Below are 13,896 nucleotides of genomic sequence, written 5' to 3'. Positions count from 1 at the left end.
CCTAGCTATGTAGATATATAAACGCATACACAATGTATGAGTGAGTCTTTTTCAGGCTAAAGGGATAGGAGGTGAAGGAAGCATTAAGGCATGGTTGCCTGCAGAGCGAACAGCATGTGTGAAAGCCCAGGGGAGAGAGTGAACTTTCTAAAGACGATAAGAAGATCAGCGAGCCTGTGGGTAGTCCCGGATGAAGCTGCCTGGGGGAGCGAGGGTCCGTTCACACAGAGCCTGGACAGCTTAGCAAAGAGCTCAGTCATTATCTTAAGAGCAATGCATCATCATTAGAATGTTTTTTAGTAGCGGATTTATATATTCATTGGGAAGAAACCAGGGAAGGGAAGGGTCCCAACCAGAACTGGAGCTAGGAAGCCTGTTGAGAAGGCTGTGGCAGTTGCCCAGGTGAAAGAGCACGGTTCTAACCTGGGGCAGTGCAAGGCGGGCGGGCGGAAACGTGAGGGTCAGGAGATACTGGCTGATGGTGTGCAGCAGGTGAAGGAAAAAGAGGGTGGTAATTACATCGACAGGAGAAGAAATCGGCAGAGGAGGCCAGTTTGGTTTTAGGCAAGTGGAGTAGGAGGTATATTAGTTTCCTCCAAGTGGAAATATCCAACAAGTAATTGGGCACACAATGTGAAGTCAGGAACAATGTAGATCTATAAATTCAGGGTTCAGCATATTAGTGATAATTGACCCAAGAAATGGGTGAGATTACCCAGTGAATGTATGTAGAGTAAGACGGGGTTGAGAATAGAATCTTGAGAAAAGCAAAGATAAGCAACCATTTAAGATTAGGCCATTTAAGAAGGAATTGATATTCTTAATTTCCGAGTTATGTGCCTTTCTAAAAACCTATTGCCAAATGTAATATCGGTATAATCCAACTTTCTCTGGTCCTAATGTGTGGTCTCTGGTTTCACTCATTCCTGACATTGCAGTGGATCTCAGCACATCTTCAGCTTTCCTGGGAATGTTGATGTGGAGGGCGTGGGAGCAGGGGATGGATAGTCTTTACTCTGCCCATGAGATAGTGTAAAGAGAGAAAATCTTCCATTAGAAATGAGTGTTCTAACTTTCTCTCTCCAACAATTGAGTCTCTCTGACCTTCCCTCTGTTCCTTTAATCATGTTCTTCCTCCTTTCTTTCCTGCCTTCTCTCTTCCTCATGAGATGTGGATGCCACTCTCTAAATCCATAGAGTGCTTATAAAAGAGTTTTCTCACCGATGTTGTTTTCCCTACAAAAGAACTCTTGTTCCAGCTGCTAACAAGTTGTGGTTTATAATTTATAATCTGAGCACTCTTTTCGGGCTGCCATTGCCAAACTCTCTCCTGGGCACATACTAGAATTGAAAAGTATAAGTTAAGGTCTCCATATTCTAAAGTGGCTTACATTTAATTGTAGACCACAGGATGCCCAAGAACCCATGAGTCCAAGGGGCTGTGTATGCAAGCGTGTGATTGAATGTTACAGATTATTTCTTAAAAAGAATCGACCACCAGATGGCCTCCCCGGCTCTTCGGCCATCTTTCTGAGTCATCTCCCATTCTGTAGGGTAATCCATAAGGTATACCATGGAGATGTCATATTTAAAGGGGAAATAGCCTGACCTGTGGTGGCGCAGTGGATAAAGCATTGACCTGGAACACTGAGGTCACCGGTTCAAATCCCTGGGCTTGCCTGGTCAAGGCATATATGGGAGTTGATGCTTCCTGCTCCTCTCCCCTTTCTCTCTGTCTCTCTCTCTCTTTCTCTCTCTCTTATTCTAACTCTCTCTCCTCTCTAAAATGAATAAATAAATAAAAATTTTAAAAAACATAAAGGGGAAATAGTGTTGTTGGTATTGTCACCAGAATACATATGGGACTAATGCTCAGCTCTATCCCTGTGCTTTCTTGGCAGATTCCGGAGCCTCACGACTGCATTTTTCAGAGATGCCATGGGTTTCTTATTGATGTTTGACCTCACCAGTCAACAGAGTTTCTTAAATGTCAGAAACTGGATGAGTAAGTGGGACCGAGCAAGTAACCCGCAGTGGCCGCTTTGTGACACGGCAGCTCTCTCTGCTTGTCTGCCTCACAAGATGAAACCGGATTGGGTATCGCAGATTAACCTTCATCCTAAGTTTAGTTTCCAATGTCACCTTCAAAGCGGTAGCCTTCATGTGGATCACCCGCGGTGGCTTCATGTGGATCACCCGCGGTGGTTTCATGTGGATCACCTGTGGTGGCTTCATGTGGATCACCCACGGTGGCTTCATGTGGATCACCCGTGGTGGCTTCATGTGGATCACCCGCGGTGGTTTCATGTGGATCACCCGCGGTGGTTTCATGTGGATCACCTGCGGTGGCTTCATGTGGATCACCCGTGGTGGCTTCATGTGGATCACCCGCGGTGGCTTCATGTGGATCACCCGCGGTGGCTTCATGTGGATCACCCGTGGTAGCTTGGAATTGCATTTTCCTTGGACCTTATTAGAAGAAGCCTCCAGGGCTTCATAAAAATCTAGATTTCAGGTCTTTATTTTTTTGTGATTTTAAGGCCATGAACTCCACTTGTCCAGTTGGTCTTAAAGAACTTCTTAGAACTATGTGAGCTTCCACATCTGGTACATCTAACCCAGAGAGGACACAGAGAAAAACAGCTGCATTTTCTGAGCAGGTCCACTGGCACCTACAATGTGATCCCTTACACTTGGCTTAACTAAAGGCTTAATTAACTAATGGGTGAATTAGGTGAGAAACTGCTCCAGAGCAGACGAGCCATATGAAGATAAGGTTCAGTGTGTCAATCACCTACATTGCAATTTTACTTTCTTTTTCCAAAAAAATATTCAAATGTGAGGCAGCTTTGTATAGAAAAATCTATACAATTTTTATATAGTACCAGTTAAAAGTTGCCTAATCCGTCACGAAAACCGGATTAATACATGTCAGCACAGAAGAGTAGTATTTGATTTTTAATTTTTTAAAATTGATATAGCACTAAAGAGAATATTTCATTTGCATTTTTATTACCAGTGTAAATTTTAATCCTAATGGGACAGACATGTCTCCTGTGGGGCTAGTGATAGTCCTGTCATTTCTAGATTTGTCGAGGCTGTCTGTGGCCAGAGTGATATTTTTTTGTTAAATTAGATCATATTATTTCCCTGCTGGAAGTTCTTCTTTCTGGAATGTTCTATCTCACTTGGAATAAAACCTAGAATTCTTCACCTACCTACAAGGTGGGGTGACCGGCCTTACACGCCTCTCTAGGTCACTCTTACTCTCTCCCAGCCAGCTCAGGGGATTCCAGCCAGTTGCCTCGGCTGATGCTCCAAGTAAAGGACAGAAGGCACATTCCTGCCTCAGGGCCTTTGTACTTCCAATTCCCTGGGCCTTGGTTTCTCTTCTTAGTCTATAGTGTGTGCAACTTCTTTCATCTCCTTCAAGGTTTTGTTTGCAATAGACCATAGCCTGGGTGTCAGGCACGGAGAAGATGTACTCCCTATGTCGATACTTCTTATTATTACATATTATTTATATCTAATCAAATCTATAGCTGCTTTAAATGTTTAATTCAATAACATGATTGTTATCATGGGGAAAACGATGGCTTCTCGAAATAAGTATTTATCTTAGGATCTGCCTCTATTTTCTTTTATTATTACATTTCCTTAGTTAGATTTTGGTGTTGTTAAGATTCTGAGGAGATAAGGAGATAAGATTTTTAGATACCTTCAGAGAATGATTTCTTCATCCTTTATCAAGGCAGATGAGACTCTTACTTGTTTGTAAAAATTTTTCAGAAGGATACTATGGGGATTTAATATAATTAACTACTATGTCTAGTAACACTTTAAGCTCTACCATCCAGATAACTAGTGTTACAGGGTAGAGCCTTTGTCTGCCTCCTTGGCAAAATTGCATGCAGTATGTCTTCAGATGACCTTAGAGTAATCCTTTAACAAAAATGCAGGCTGACAGATTTCTTATTTCCTTCCTTCCTTCCTTCCTTTTTCCCTCCCTCTCTCCCTTTCTCTTCTCTCTCCTTTCCTCTCCTTTCTCTTTCTCCTCTCTCTCTCTCTCTCTCTCTCTCTCTCTCTCTCTCTCTCTCTCACACACACACACACACACACACACTGTTTCCTGGAGAAAAGAGAAAAACAAGTTTCCTGTCTTAAAGTTATTCCTACATAAATTTGTGGTGGTTCAAAACTGTTCTCTCCTCCTTGCTCACCACCTTGAACTTCCGGTGAACGGGAATGTAGCAGGCTCCTGAAGGAAAGAGCAAACTTCTGTACTTTACAACCATGGTCTATCATCTCCACTGATGTTTGAGGAACAAGTGGTCTGAAGCCATGTGTTCCTCTCAGAGGGCACTTCCCCAGGCAGAGAAGAGCAGGAGTAGGTGTGCATACCAGTGCTCTGTGTGAATTATTACTGACCTTCACAACATGCAATTTGTGAGGCATTATCTCCATTTTACAGGTAAATCTGTGGCTGAGGAGAGTTCAGAAACTTGATTAAAATACTATAAAAAGCTGGAGATGAACAATTAGATCAGGAATCCAATGTGAGCAGTCACTTGACAACACTTGTTTGTAACTAACTTGCTGGTTCCATCTGCTTTATTTCTAAGGCCAACTGCAAGCAAACGCTTATTGTGAAAACCCAGATATAATATTAATTGGCAACAAGGCAGACCTGCCTGATCAAAGGGAAGTCAATGAGCGGCAAGCCCGGGACCTGGCTGACAAGTACGGGTAAGTCAGTTGTGTGGCGATGTCATCTGACCTTGCACACTGCTGCTTTGTGATGGGGTAGGGGACAAGACTGATACTAGGGGGAGTCTCCTTGAATCAAGAATGGCACATGAATGAAAAATATTTTCCAGAGAAAGTATGTGATATTTTAAATCAATTTTTCAGTGATAGTAGCATTTACTTTATAATTATGTGCCAGCAACTGTTCTAGACTTGAACTCACTTAAACCCTCAGAACCATATGTAAAAGATCGAGAGTTATCCTATTTCTATATGAAGAATTGAAGTATAGAGATATTGATGGGAGGGTGTAACAGAGCTTGATTCAACCCAGGCCATCTGAGATCAGAAAGCATATTCCTCAACATGACGCACTACCTCCTCTCAATGAATAGCTGCAAACCTCTAAAGGTAATACCTGATGCATAATATTACAATCTTTTCCCTAGGTGAGCTGAAATAGCACATTAAAAATTTAAAAACACCCCACACAATTATAAATTGATCTCCAAAGCAGACTTTGTCATTATTTTTTGCAATTAAAGCAGTTTTAGCACGTCTGCCGATTTTTGGATTTCCTTGGGAACATTAAAAATGTACTTGTATTCTTGAACTTTTGATTTCAATAAGTATAGATTTATTTCCACATGGATATTCTATTTGGTTCTTACTTAATTTCTAAATCAGATTTCCAGATAATTGATTGGAAGAGAAGTAATATTGATCACCAGTTTAAGTATTTTTACCCTCTTAAAATTTAGAAAGTGGCCCTGGCCGGTTGGCTCAGCGGTAGAGCGTCGGCCTGGCATGCGGGGGACCCGGGTTTGATTCCCAGCCTGGGCACATAGGAGAAGCGCCCATTTGCTTCTCCAACCCCCCCCTCCTTCCTCTCTGTCTCTCTCTTCCCCTCCCGCAGCCAAGGCTCCATTGGAGCAGGGATGGCCCGGGCGCTGGGGATGGCTCCTTGGCCTCTGCCCCAGGCGCTAGAGTGGCTCTGGTCGCGGCAGAGCGACGCCCCGGAGGGGCAGAGCATCGCCCCCTGGTGGGCAGAGCGTCGCCCCTGTTGGGTGTGCCGGGTGGATCCCGGTCGGGCGCATGCGGGAGTCTGTCTGACTGTCTCTCCCCGTTTCCACCTTCAGAAAAATATAAAAAACAAACAAACAAACAAACAAAAAAACCCCAAAAAACAAAAAAAAATTTAGAAAGTAGTTATAGTGCCTTGACTTCAAATTCCTGAGTACTTCCTGTCTCAGTTTTCTTGCCCATAGTACTGGTTATAATCATACTAATGAGCAGCTCATCTATTTTTAGTCATTGAGAAAAAACAAGGATACTTTCCAACTCAGCACAACCATGATTATTGTACAATCTCTGTTTGCCATATTTTTGCATGTGTGATTGATTTGTCCATCTTGTATCATTTCTGATTTCTTCCACTCAAAAAGACTTGCCATCTCTTTTATGCTAGAATACCATATTTTGAAACAAGTGCAGCAACTGGCCAGAATGTGGAGAAAGCTGTGGAAACTCTTCTGGACTTAATAATGAAGCGAATGGAACAGTGTGTAGAGAAGACACAAGTCCCCGACACTGTCAATGGGGGAAGCTCTGGAAGGCTAGATGGGGAAAAACCAGCAGAGAAGAAATGTGCCTGCTAGACTTTTCACAGGAACTCATCACGAACCTCACCCAAATATTACTTCCACAAACAGCCACAAACCACAACATTGTTGTTGAGTAGACCATGCATACTGGCATGCCTTTCTTTTTCTGCCAAAATATCTATTTTAAGAAACCAAAATAGTCCACAGTATTCAAAAGAATTGGCCAGTTGTTTCTGACACACCTTCAAACAAGATCAAAGATGTCCTAATGTGATCTCACCATCATGAATGCCCAATATATTTTTCTTATAAAGAAGACAAGTATATATGAGAGTATGCAAGATGAAAGAACAGTGAGTTTTAAATCAGAAAATAATTATCCCGTCATGTTGGAGAAAGGGACAGGTTACCGAAGGGAGAACATAGCTGATTTTATTTTAAAAAGATTGGGTTCATTTCTTACTTAAAATCTGATTATTGCTTTTAAGTTTGCATTGGGAAAAATATGGTAGTTAAAAATGGGCACTCAATTTAAAAAGTATATATGGATTGTTAAGGATGACATTACTTTGTACACTCAAAACGCTGTACTAGAATGACTAAGTGGTGAGGTTATAAGAGAATGAATGTCAGACTTCTGTTCCAATGTACGAGATTGTGTAATAATGCCATTTTATATTCTTAATAAATGGCAGATAGACAAGAACAAGATTGTGAATGACAAAGTACAAGAAAAATGCCCTGGGAGAAAAATGAAAGTTCGGAACATGGCATTTGGACAAATGGAATTAAATGTGTCTGTTATCGATGTCTGGAAGAGTTAGCCAACTTTCACTCAAGCCAATTAGAAGTTAACACTATGAGCTGGGATTAAGAGAAGATCCAAAAGTTTCCATTTGAAACAAAAGTTTAGAAATAGTCTCAGTGCTTGGCTTCATATTTCATTTTTCTTAGCAAATGGTGATAAATAATCCCAATGACAAATTAAAGACTGCTGTTTATTAAATATCTCTTTTAAAATGCAATCAGGAAAAACTATTTCACCTTAAAGTTTTTTAGATAATATGCTGGTGATTTGAAACAAAAGGTGACTATTATTTGTGGGTTTCTTTTCAATTTACCGAAGCACTGGAAATTCTAAATCACATTTCTCCTCTCTAACCCATGCCCACCCCTGGCTTTGAATCAATTGTAAACATACAGTTGTGTCACTTTATAGACCAATAACTTTAGAATAATGATGAGTCAATTCTATGGTCACTGAATTTTCATGCCATTAATCACATAAAAATTAATGGTAATATATGCCAGATTATATTTACCATTTGTTTTTATTTTGCCTAAGGCAAAATACCTGTAGTTGACCTATATTTGGGGGTTGGGGAGAAATGGCACTGTGTCTTATCTCACCAAAAATTAGTTAAAATCACTTTATTTTTTCACAAGAAGCTGCCTTTTGTTTCTAAAGAAGATCTCAAAAGTATTTGCTATCAGCCTATTAGTACCATGCCCAAACTAACATAATCAACTTCTATTAAACCACTATTTAAATATTTCAGTGAATTTTATCAATAACAAAGGCATTTTAAGTTTTCTCTTTTTGTTATGAGTATATGGTTTTTTGACAGAATATTCCTCTTACTATAAAATGTTTCCAATTACAGTTCATTTTTCCACCTTGGTGCCTATTTAGCTTGTTAAGTTACAGGCACTGTGATCAAGAAAAACTATTTCACCTTAATTCCTTTTAGATAATATGCTGGTGATGTGAAACAAAAAGTGACTATTATTTGTGGGTTTCTTTTCAATTTACAAAAGAGCTAGAAAGAATCCTAAACCCTGCTCCCACCCCTACGCCCTTCATAACCTCTGCTTACCAACTTCCATCTGGGATTGAGTCACTTTTAGGAACACATATCCAAGGGAATGTCTATTTATAATGTTCTTAGTGTGAACTAGACCCAGAAATGTGCCATGAATCAAAGCAATCTGGAAACTTTGATGGGTTAGCTTTTTGTGATGTTCTTGGTGTTTACTGCTCAATTCCTCTGACTTCTACAAGTACAATGCCAACTTCTAAGATGAATGATGCTTGGATATACCCTCCAATGGTGTTTTTCTCCATGATGCTCTTTATTCATGACCACACTACCTGTGCTGTGAGGATGGAAAGCTATTAGCTAGCAGAAAGGGGTTTCTTTTAGAGGAAAGGGGAACAGAAACAATATAACTATTGCTGTAGCAAAATTTGGTCAATGTTTGAGGTCATGATATCAATTTCTTATTTGGATCCAAGCTGTGATAGCCACTTCATTTCCATAATAGAGAATGTTTAGTTTTTATAGAATCCCAAAGGTATTCTATTTTGGATATGTCTTTGTTTCTATTTATTTTCCAGTTATATGATTGATTTACTTATGCCAAGATTCTGTCACTGTCAGTTATTTAACAAGCATTTATTCAGGGTCTATTTTAAGATTGTCATTTGATAGCTGCAACATGAAGCAGAGGGTGTTGATGCCCATAATTATAGAACTATGCCTGGAAAAATAACAGTTATTGGGTAATAATCTCAAAACAATAAAACTTTGACAAAAAAATAAGTTATAATACTATTCTACTTATAAAACTTGATTTTCTGTCAAGTTTGACATCTGACCCCAATTTTTATGTAAACATTAATAGAAATTTCTTCTTATTTCATAGTTAATTATGTTGTATTATTTATTTTACAATCTCAAGTTGATTTGGGGCCATAAAGTATACAGACTGCTTTTAATAATTTCACCCACAACATATAGTTTTAACCAAGATGAGTCCTGTTACTAATTATCTCCAAAATGCTCTAGTAAACCAAATTGTATTTTAGAAGATTATTTAAAATGTACATGAAATTCCTTTCTGGTATACAGACCATTTCTGGAGTGTTTACTCTACTTTGATGTTTACATTGCTCTAACACAGTGCCTCAGATACCTCTGGACCAAATTTGTCTCTAACAATATAGCTCATTTCCTATAATGTCACATTATAGGAAGGCCTCACAGAGACACTAGCACAGCTAAAAGTCTTTTTTTTTTTTTTTTTTTTTTTTTTTTTTTTGTATTTTTCTGAAGCTGGAAGCGGGGAGAGACAGTCAGACAGACTCCCGCATATGCCTGACCGGGATCCACCCGGCACGCCCACCAGGGGTGAAGCTCTGCCCACCAGGGGGTGATGCTCTGCCCCTCTGGGGCGTCGCTCTGTTGCGACCAGAGCCACTCTAGCGCCCGGGGCAGGGGCCAAGGAGCCATCCCCAGCGCCCGGGCCATCTTTGCTCCAATGGAGCCTCGGCTGCAGGAGGGGAAGAGAGAGACAGAGAGGAAGGAGAGGGGGAGGGGTGGAGAAGCAGATGGGTGCTTCTCCTGTGTGCCCTGGCCGGGAATCGAACCCGGGACTTCTGCACGCCAGGCCGACGCTCTACTACTGAGCCAACCGGCCAGGGCCTAAAAGTCTTTTAAGTCTTCAGCAAATTACTCAAAAAAGTTACCGGAATGTGGAGATCTTTACCACCATCTATTGGTCTCCTAGTTTACTTGTCATGGAGGGAGCATTGCTTGAGACGCTTAACTGATTAGGTACAAGATTACCATTCAATGTAAAAAATGAAAAATCCTTTGAAAAGCATATCAAAAATAGTTGAGAGAACAATGTTTGTCTTGGTGTGATGAGGATGACAGATCACAAATCAGAGAAAATATCAAATGCTAGGAGTTGAGCTTATGGGTCTCTACATGAGAGTTTCAGATTCTTTCAAGTCACACTCTAGCCTGTTTGCTCCATTTCCATATTATCAGCTATCACACTGCAAAAATTCAAAGCCAGCATTTTCTAAAGTAAATATTTTATCTGCTGTTTTTAACCAGATGGGCCATTCTGTGGATCGGGGAGGGGGTGTTTTTCTATGCTTCCAGTGTAAGTTATTCTCTGCCAGTCAGTACAGCTCAGATGAATCAGGCAAGAGTTTTTAATTAGCTTTTATAAGAGAGAGAAGCTTGACCATAGATAATCTGGACATTATTTAAAAAAATAATAATAGCAAAAAATATTCTTTAAATTGTAAATAGAGTCCACTAGAAATCAATATTTTGATGAAACATATATTTTCATCAATAGAGTGCAGCAGTTATAAAGATAAATAATGTGTATGTAATAGATAAAGTGTACAACTAGCTACAGAATATAACCTGTACACCTGCGTCCATGAAGTTAGATTGGTTACCTCTCTGTATCTCTGTTTACCTGAATAGAAGGGAGGGGGACCCATATGCTTTCCTCATTGTGTATTACACTGAGACATTTGAGAAAAGATGCTCATCTATAAAGAATTTTGGAGTTTAAAACTCAAACATTAGAGAAATAATATTGACGTTTCTGTTTCCTAAGATACTATAAAAGGAAGTTCTGAGAGCTGATGTTAACTAAAGGAATTTTAAAAAGTTGACTTTCATCCTCGACTGCCTAGTTGTAAAGCTTTAAGAGAAGTCTAGAATGTTTAAGTATTTTAAGGAAAGCTTTATCATTTTTTTAAAGATGCCAAGATGCTTTCTATATTTGAAGAGGTTGTCTAAAAATTCACCAGATCTATATTTTTTGTTGATTTTTTTTTGACCAAGATGATACAAACTTATTTCTGGGGAGAGTGTGAGCTCTTAGCATGGAAAGTAGATATAGAATATTATCTAAAATGAGTGTTGTCTCAATGCTTTATAAATCCATAAAAACATTTGTCTCATAAACTAGAACCAATAAAAAATGTATTGCTAGATATATAGGGAATTTTATAAACTTATTGCCTTAGAATTCTTGGGTGGAGACCCAACTGCAATGACATTGTTGAACAAGAGCTTTAAGAGGGATAAGAGTTAAAAGTTGTCTAAGTAGAGTTCTTAAACATGGCAGAACATGGAGAAGTCCATATTTACATGGTTGATTTTTAGGCAGGAAAAAAAGAGTAAGAGAAAGAGCTTTGTAACTAGATCGATGGCAAATATTTATCAATCATTTCTATCTACCAAGTAGAGAATTATATCCTTAGAACTAAGCCAATAAAAACATTTAAGCTAAAAATATTTCAAATACTGCAAACTTACATTTATTTATCTGACACTCATTTTCTCATGAATCAAAGTTGCATAAAAAATATGCTTATCTGCAGAGCTCTTAGCAGCAGCTTGTGGTTGAGAGATTTTCTAACATCATATTTAGACAACAAACAGTGCCAAAAGAGTGGGATTATTTTAAAGGGTATCATCTTTTGAAGGAAAAAATAAATATACAAATGAATCATTTCGGATTGCGTCATTTGAATGTTTTCAGTTCTTTCGCTTTCCCACAGAATGTGGAAATAATGGCTAAGACTCCTCAACTGACTTAGTCTTTAAAGATCTTTACCAAATTGTGTTGGAGCTGGTAGGTCTGTCTTCACCTAATGCGTCCCTTATTTAACTAGTGGCTGTTGTCCTTATGTCTGCTGGCACATCAAAATCGTGTCCCTTGAAGTACATAACAACACATGCTCATCCTCAGTCTTTTCTTCTCCAGGTTATGTTTTCAAATGCTCTTTGAGAGGAAGCCTAGTCTTATAGAAGAGAAAGGGTCCAGGAAGAACAGGTTGAGGACCACGTGCATGTTATTAAATATTATATTATTATTAAATATCTTAGAGGTTTCTTCTCATATGGGACTTGTAAACCCTGCGTGCCTCACAGGGTTCGTGTCAGGCTCAATGGCAAATGTATATAAGAATTTGGTTTGTTAAGTTATGCTCCATTTTAAAAGCAGACACAATTATCACAAACTAAGAACTAATAAAAAAAATCAAGTCATAATTTAAACCACTTGTGAAGTATTGGAAGCTATCAACATGTAGTCAACTTGAGGTCATTATATTTGATTGAAAAATTTTAATATAGCTCACATTACTGAAAAAATATGAGTTCTGTTTCATTTTTTATGTCATCTGGTATTTCTTTCAAGGAGTCCAATTATATTCTAGATAGTATTTTACAACTTGGTCAAAATCCTCCTTGTACAAACAGGGTTTTTGTGTTCATAGCCTTGTAAAAGATACTGCCTGTATCTGAAATTATTTAAGAAAAGTAAGCTAATGTGTCAAAAGTAGACAATGTTCTAACTTTGTGTTCTAACCCTGACATACTTCACTGTATCCCAATAGTCTACGTTAAATGATACTTAAATGATACAGTCCTCATTGTTAGGCCAAGCACGTTTGATTGTTTTGCCTGTCGTCTACACAGTTCTCTATTTTGTCTAGTGCTATGAATGTAACTTAAAACTATAAACCTCGAGTTTTTCTTCTCTATGCCCTGACTAGACTGCGATGCCTGACAGACACTGTTAGATCATTATTTTGTTGTACCAAAGCTCTAGTGACTTGAGAAATCATAGCATCCAATGATTTTGTGGTGTCTGGGTTTGAATGCTACGGTTGAGAACTGTATTCAGTGATCATTACTGCACACTTTTCAAATAAAAATGCATTTTTATCAATTATTTTGTGTACTCAGAGCAACCTTTTTTTTGTGCTGAAGTTCAGTGTGTCCTGGGTGGGGAACATTAAATGGGTATTAACATGAAACTTGCATCAGGTTGAAAATGGTATGCACCTGAAACTAATCTAATGTCATGTCAATTATACCTCCATTTTCCAGTCTTCTCTCTCCACCAGGAAACTGATTTGCATCTAGAAAATTGTAGCCTGATTATGTAAATAACGTTTTATTGAAACATAAGAAAAGTCTGACCAGGCAGTGGCACGGTGGATAGAGCGTCAGACTGGGATGTGGAGGACCCAGGTTCGAGACCCCAAGGTCACCAGCTTGAGCATGGGCTCATCAGGTTTGAGCAAACCTCACCAGCTTGAGCCCAAGGTCACTGGCTCGAGCAAGGGGTTACTCAGTCTGCTGAAGGCCTGCGATCAAGGCACATATGGCAGAGCAATCAATGGACGGCTAAGGTGTTGCAACAAAAAACTGATGATTGATGCTTCTCATCTCTCTCTGTTCTTGTCTGTCTGTCCCTATGTATCCATCTCTCTGACTCTCTGTCTCTGTTAAAAAAAAAAAAAGTAAGAAAAGAGAGAAGTATCCATTAGGATGCAGTCAAATGATTTTATCCATCTCTCTAACCTTTCTCATGATTTATTTGAAGCCTGAGTTTTGCAAGGGAAATTTTTTTAATAAGTTTAAACAATGCAATATACAATTTGCACTTAACATATTGAAGCATTCGCTGGTGCACAGCACTTTCACATGGTGTAACCTATTTCTGCCCCATAACAAAATGCCGAGGCAGGTGGTGGTACCTGCCTGAGTCACAGGCTGGTGAAAGGAGCATTGTTGAAGGCAAATTCAAGACCACAACCAGGCAGCTTCCTTTCAAATGCTCATTTACAAAGCCTGCCTTGTTCCCAGAGTGGCTCTCCCTCCATATGTTACTTAAATGGGTGTTGTCAAGATAATGATGATGCATTTTTAATTTAAAG

General features: G+C 39.2%; 1 protein-coding gene across 3 annotated transcripts in view; it reads left to right on the top strand.

The window, feature by feature from the left end:
• The window catches only part of RAB27B (RAB27B, member RAS oncogene family), a 128,504-nt gene extending 115,599 nt beyond the window's left edge, over positions 1 to 12,905 (top strand). For all 3 annotated transcript variants that reach the window (XM_066352282.1, XM_066352281.1, XM_066352283.1), the window contains 3 exons: positions 1,902 to 2,005; positions 4,623 to 4,746; positions 6,215 to 12,905. In XM_066352282.1, the coding sequence (XP_066208379.1) occupies positions 1,902 to 2,005; positions 4,623 to 4,746; positions 6,215 to 6,404 (418 nt within the window). In that variant the 3' untranslated portion in view covers positions 6,405 to 12,905. The remainder of the gene's footprint in view (positions 1 to 1,901; positions 2,006 to 4,622; positions 4,747 to 6,214) is intronic.
• The last annotated feature ends 991 nt before the right edge of the window (positions 12,906 to 13,896 follow it).

Source organism: Saccopteryx leptura, chromosome 11 (genome assembly GCF_036850995.1).
Source record: "Saccopteryx leptura isolate mSacLep1 chromosome 11, mSacLep1_pri_phased_curated, whole genome shotgun sequence".
NCBI classification, from domain to species: domain Eukaryota; kingdom Metazoa; phylum Chordata; class Mammalia; order Chiroptera; family Emballonuridae; genus Saccopteryx; species Saccopteryx leptura.
This window is presented reverse-complemented; position numbering and strand designations above follow the sequence as displayed.